General features: G+C 41.3%; 1 protein-coding gene across 1 annotated transcript; it reads left to right on the plus strand.

Annotated features, from left to right (window-relative positions):
* Positions 1-703: 703 nt before the first annotated feature.
* LOC100277723 (uncharacterized) lies at positions 704-5658 on the plus strand. The gene is made up of 9 exons (NM_001151218.2): positions 704-1036; positions 1706-1885; positions 1976-2103; positions 2710-2921; positions 3045-3126; positions 3441-3583; positions 4330-4450; positions 4637-4729; positions 4998-5658. Exons 1-9 carry the CDS (start codon positions 829-831, stop codon positions 5112-5114), a joined length of 1284 nt encoding a protein of 427 aa, NP_001144690.1. The 5' UTR covers positions 704-828; the 3' UTR covers positions 5115-5658.
* Positions 5659-6330: the final 672 nt, after the last annotated feature.

Below are 6330 nucleotides of genomic sequence, written 5' to 3' on the forward strand. Positions count from 1 at the left end.
GCATATACTTACAGAAGAAAATGTTTTGCCATATCGAGACAATTTTGCAAGGATTAGGGAAGCACATTTCTAAAGTTAGCTCTTGTAGAAGATTCGATAGAATCCAGATCTAGAAGATCGAAATCTATCCCGATGACAGTTGTTGTACTCTTTTTTCCTTGGTGAGTTTTCCTAAAGTTTCTCACATGAATTTCTTTAACGAGGCCACAAAGTGCATATATAATATGCATTGCCATGCGTTCTTTCTCCATATTTTTTACTGGGTTTTTGGAAGTTTTAACGAGGCATGTCTTTATCACGGTATTCACCGAGGGAGAGCATTAAGAAACCCTAATTAGGGTGATATGGGTAAATACCGAATTACCTCTGAGGACTTGTTCGGTTTAAGTTGGTTTGAGATGGATTGGAGAGGATTTAATCCTCTCCTATTCAAATTTGTAAAGAAGAGAATTTAATCTCATCTAATCCTTTCTAATCAATCCCTAACCGAAGAAGCCTCGGGGTCTCCTGTACACCAATCCCGATCGGGGCGTTGTGTCCTTAAGCGACAGAACGGGCGAGCGCGGCTAGAAGTGGGCCGTAGGAAGAGACCATACGAGGAGGAGCATTTGATGGTTGGACTGAATTCGTGCAGGTCTGCTGGCTCAACTCGGCTTTTGAAAGGTCCGCAGCCCGCAAGAAAACCAAAAGGTCCATTTCCTTCCTCCTACCTCAGCTCAGACGCTTCGCGACGGCCCTGCTGCTCCGCTCTGCGTTCCCCGTTCCTTTCCTCGTGTGCTCTCCTTTCCTCGTGTGCGGCACGCCAAGGCAGCAAGCGATCCTTCCAGAATGCTCCTCCGCGTCGGCCGCCGGGCCGCGCTCCTCCTAGCCGCAACCGCCGCCTTCTCGCGCCTCCGCGATCCCGACACAGCCGTCTACGTTTCGGCCTCCCCGCCGCAGCCGCCACGCCAGGCCTTTTCCTCCTCCGCCGCCGCCGAGGGCCTCCGCTCCGGCACCTGCCTCTTCTCCCCGTATCTGCTCCCATATCCGTTCCAAGGTCCGTTTTCGCCACCCCCTCCCTCGCCTATCTACATCGGTACACCCTAGACCATCGGATAGACTGTCTTTTTGCTGCGTGGCGGAGTCGGGAGTGGTTGCCTGTCCAACTGTCCAAGGTGGTTTGGGTTCGAGGTTTTTGGAATGCCACTCGATTGGGCTTGCGTTTGCTCTCTGCTAGACATCCATCTGACTATCTGCGTACGGCGTTATGCGCATTGGCGGGTCTCGTTACTTCAATTCAGTAGAGGGACCTGTGGTTGGACTCAAGTTTTCAGCCGTACTTTGAACTACTATAGTCAATGGACCAATGTATGTCGAGACGAACACAAGTTGTAATGTGCAAAGGCATGCCATAAAAAGTTGCAGGTGTTGGATCATCCAGATAGGTGGCTGTTTTTAAATATCATAGCATCAGCCTGCTTGCAAGGTCTTTGTTTGAGTCCGGGGAATAATCCTTTTTCACAATATGATAAACTTTGATTTTTACCTATGTGCATCATAGTTACAGTTGACAGATTAGCACCTTCAAGGTGTCCTTAGTAACTCTGATGAGACTGATGCATTTTTGTTTTACCTGAATCTGCAGTTGCCTTGTTTGTTGTTATCTTCGCCTGGGTAAGATAGAGCTCTGTATCAAAGATCTTACTGTGTCCAAATGTGTTTGTAGGGTTCCCAGTACTGAATACCTTCACGTCTGCATCGGTTTCACCTGCTAACAATGGCGACCAAGGTTCTGACGGAAGCTCTGGTGATCCAAGATGCTGCCCAGCGTGTCTAGGCAGGAATTCGATTGCCAAGGCGGCATCTGCAGTTGGTCCTGCTGTTGTAAACATTTCTTCTATGCATGGTGAGAACATATCCGTCTATTTGAAAACTGTCAAATTCCTCACCAGTGTTGTGGCTATGTGCAGTGAACTTCTCGAATTACCTTTTGTAGATATGCATGGATGGGTAAACGAGCAGAGCATTGGATCTGGAACTATAATAGATCCAGATGGGACTATATTGACATGTGCGCATGTTGTTGCAGATTTTCAAAGCACAAAAGCAATTGTGAGGAGAAAGGTTGCTAACTTGGCACTACACAACCCTTACATGTTAACTGTGTAAACACACTATCCAGTGTCAACCACTTATCATTGGTCATGTGTACAAATGTGAAGCATGCATTTGGATTGCTTACTTGAACAACAATTTGTGTCAATTTGGTAGCTCATTCTTTGCTAAATTTCAGACACTAGTACTGAAGGGTTGATTTAACTCCATATTAATTCTAGTATTTTTATATTTATTCTCATTGGGAAGAGTTTGGTGGTGGTAGATGCTAGAATTTTTGTATTTCTTACCTAGTTAGGGTAGTTGTCTTGATTTATTTAAAAATTGTCTCTTAACTTTATAATCTAGTCAACTCAATGTCCTTAATTCTTTTACCTTTCTTTTAAGACGAGATTGACCACCAATAGTTTATCTACCAAGTACTAGGTTTAATGTTCTAAACTTAGTGATCCAAATCCCCAAGCTATAGTATCATGGATAATTACATTGCTTGCTGCAGAGTATGATATGCATATGTGCTTGAGATCATTGATTATGATTTGACTGAGGTTATTATTTTTTACACACATCTGTTTCCATCCTCGTCTTTTCTTAGAGAGTTGAATATTCTTACAGGTTAGTGTGACTTTACAAGATGGTCGTGAATTTGAAGGTGTTGTCCTTAATGCTGACCGCCTGTCTGACATTGCCGTTGTGAAGATTAAGTCGATGACCCCTTTACCTGCTGCCAGGCTTGGATCATCATCTCAACTTCAGCCAGGTGACTGGGTTGTTGCTCTGGGCTGTCCACTTTCTCTTCAGAACACAGTTACAGCTGGTATTGTCAGGTTATGACCTAATAATTTTTATTCAATTTACTCACATGAGTGATCATTAATATTACTAGTTTCATGAAAAATTTGCATGCTGTTGACTAAAACTGTCTGTGTTGACTTTTTTCTTTGTTGTAGCTGTGTTGACCGGAAAAGCAGTGATCTGGGTCTTGGAGGATTACGAAGGGAGTATCTTCAAACAGATTGTGCTATTAATCAGGTAAGGTCGTTTGTTTTGTGTTGCTAACATGTGAAATTAGTGTGCCAGTTTGCATTTGACTGTTTGAGTATACTAGTTCTTCTCAAATGTTTAGGCCATGTAACTATGCCTCATCAATTGTCACCTCATCTCAGCATTTCCCAAAAAAATGCAGGAGATTATGTAAATTCTAGTCAAAATAAAACATTAAAATGTTAGTGTAGCATGCCTTTTACATACATAACATATAGTTTATGATTCTCAATTTTATTGGATACTCTGTTTTCGCTTATCAATATATGTTGAATAATTTTTGACACATTTGTATGCTGCAGGGAAATTCTGGAGGACCTCTTGTTAACCTTGATGGTGAGATTATTGGAGTTAATGTGATGAAAGTTCGTAATGCTGATGGTTTGAGCTTTGCAGTACCAATTGACTCTGTCATTAAAATAGTAGATAACTTTAACAAAAATGGGTATGCCCTATTCTTACTTTAGCATAATACTGATTGCAATTTATTATATCATGGTATCGCCTTCTTTACACTTTCTCTTTGGAATTTCTTTCTATAGTTTGGTATGATGTGTTCTCTTGGATTGAGCTAGTGATGAGAAGTTCAAAACATATAATAAAGTATGTGTGAACAAACAATAAAAGATGCAATACCATTAGACTATCTCCAGCAGAGTCCCTATCACACTGCCTATCACACTCTGCAAACAGTACAATCTACAATGCAAAATAGTATTTTGCACGGCTGTTTATACGCCTGCTGAAGATGTAGTGTTTCCAAGTTTCATTCTATCTAATGAAAGGATAATAATACTTCATTCGATCCTTCAATCATAATTATATGTATATCTAGGTTGTCCATCCCAAGTATATATATTTTTTATTAAAATTGCAATATATAAAATTTTATGTAAATTGACCACTCAAGAATTCAAGATTGACGATGTTATATTCATTATAAAGATCCTTCATAATCTGTAACAATTTCCATTATGATATAGATATAGATATTGCTAGTCGAAGTGTCATAGTGAAAGGCTATATCGATGTCCTGAATCCTGATGGAACTTTTGTTTGTAATCAGAGAATGAATAAGACTGTGTATATCAACCTTTTTTATTATATTTGTTTTGGATGAATTATACTATTCATGTTTGTTTACCTGCATGTTTGGGAGCCGCTTACGCTTGTGTCCAATATGCAATGCAGGAGAGTTGTAAGGCCATGGCTTGGTTTAAAGATGCTTGACCTGAACCCCATGATCATTGCACAGCTCAAAGAAAAGTCAAGTACTTTTCCAGACGTAAGAAAAGGGGTGCTTGTTCCTATGGTAAGTTATTATTGGTTCCTCTTATGAAATAATAAGGCACTTTGTACTATGTGTTACAAACAAGCTACTGTGCTCGCTGTGTTAGTTTATGAATATATATGGTTGGCGCACTTGGCTTTGTTATACTGATTCTGGTAATACCTTGTCAATGCTGCGTCTGCTAACAGTATGTGGGTTCTCAATCAGGTTACACCAGCATCTCCAGCTGAACAAGCAGGGTTTCGTCCTGGGGATGTGGTTGTCGAATTTGGTGGCAAACCAGTTGAGAGCATCAAAGAGGTAACTAAAGACAACTACTAGTGATGTGTGCTATATGACTTATTATTACTATACCGGCAGAATTCCTTATCTTTTCCCTGTTATAATATCATATTTGAATATCGCCATGAAAAAGTAGCTGGTTAGAACCAATTGCAGTAGTGGACTCGTCCTTTTTTGTTTTTTCTAATTTCAATATTCCTTTTCTTTCAAACCCACAATTCAAGAGGAAGATCGTATTCTTTTTCCTTTTAGTTGCACAAACACGATAATAAAGTGTTGGCTGCAGATAATTGATATCATGGGGGACAAGGTCGGGATACCATTTAAAGTTCTTGTTAAAAGAGCGAACAATGTGACAGTGACATTAACTGTGATACCGGAGGAGGCAGATGCCAGCAGATAGACCTAAACTATCTGCTGGGAAGCTGATCTAAAGCCAAAGGGGAGGATTTTCCATGGAAACTCCAATTTTTCTCAAGATATAATACAAGATGCCGTGGACACCTGTAGACAAAATTTTATGTTGAGTTCTGTATGTGGCCAAAGGATGGTTGACAGGACCACCCGAAAAAGGGGACGAAGATAAATAGGAAATATGTATTATTAGCTCCATGCTCAGTTAAGGTACATGTTGGTTTTGGTTATCTGCGGCATAATCAATAACGGTAGGACTGCATTCTACTTCTTCAAATTGGATGATGCTGTCGGTTGAAGAATACCAGCTCCTTGGTTTTCTCGCAAGAACGTTTTACTATGTTTTGCCATTCTATGCAGTACTGTGCTTAGTTAGTCGTTGACACCTGGAAGCCAGTTGATTTCATGTATAGTACCAATCATATCTTCCTTACCCGTGCAAACTCCAGTCCAGACGGCATCGTAAAGTGATCGATCGAGCAGCAAACCAGTAGATAAGATGGCAACTCGATTTGCAAGATGTAATTTTCAAGTCCACTGTGTATGATGTCAAGGTTTTGTGGAATCTATGAGGTCATGAATCTTGCACTCGACACTAGCAAAGACTTCAACGGCGGAATGATCGGCGTGTATGTCTGTGCTGTCTGTTCGGGAGCAATGCTGTACGGAAGTAGGTCTGCTAGGATTTTCAGGTCGATGGATCATTGGAGCTGCGTGTGTGTGTGTGTGTGTAGGGCACACTAGTAAGACGGACAGATCCGCTGTCTTGTGCAGCACCCGAAAACCCTAGGTCAATTTCCCATTGGTTGTTGGATGACAACATCATGGCTTTTTTGTTGGGACGTCCCTCTCGTGTTCCATCATTGGGAGGGAAATATTTGCCCGTACTACTCCTGTCTACCTGTAGTCCTCCTGTAATAGTATGGTGTACCGGTCCGATCGATCGGCTTGCGTCTCGCAGGGAATCTTTCCACGCTTTTCTGTTTTGTTTTTTTTTTTCTCGGGGGGGCTAATAATGCAGTGCGATTGGTGGACTTGCTGCGTATTTGTATTTATGTATGTGGGCCTGTATTGTAACGTGTGCTGTACACGTAAACGAGAGATCTGTAGTGCAGACTGCAGGATCAGGAAGTTTATGTTGGTTGGTTTTTTTTTTTTGAATAGCAATAATAATAGTATGGCGGGGTATGCTGTCATGCTACTAA

The sequence above is a fragment of the Zea mays genome, chromosome 4 (assembly GCF_902167145.1).
Source record: "Zea mays cultivar B73 chromosome 4, Zm-B73-REFERENCE-NAM-5.0, whole genome shotgun sequence".
Classification (NCBI taxonomy): Eukaryota; Viridiplantae; Streptophyta; class Magnoliopsida; order Poales; family Poaceae; genus Zea; species Zea mays.

Coding starts and splice junctions, on each gene's coding strand:
- LOC100277723 (NM_001151218.2), top strand. CDS start 829: ATGCTCCTCCGCGTCGGCCGCCGGGCCGCGCTCCTCCTAGCCGCAACC. Junction 3,127..3,440: donor CAGATTGTGCTATTAATCAG/GTAAGGTCGTTT, acceptor TGTATGCTGCAG/GGAAATTCTGGAGGACCTCT. Junction 4,451..4,636: donor AAGGGGTGCTTGTTCCTATG/GTAAGTTATTAT, acceptor GTTCTCAATCAG/GTTACACCAGCATCTCCAGC.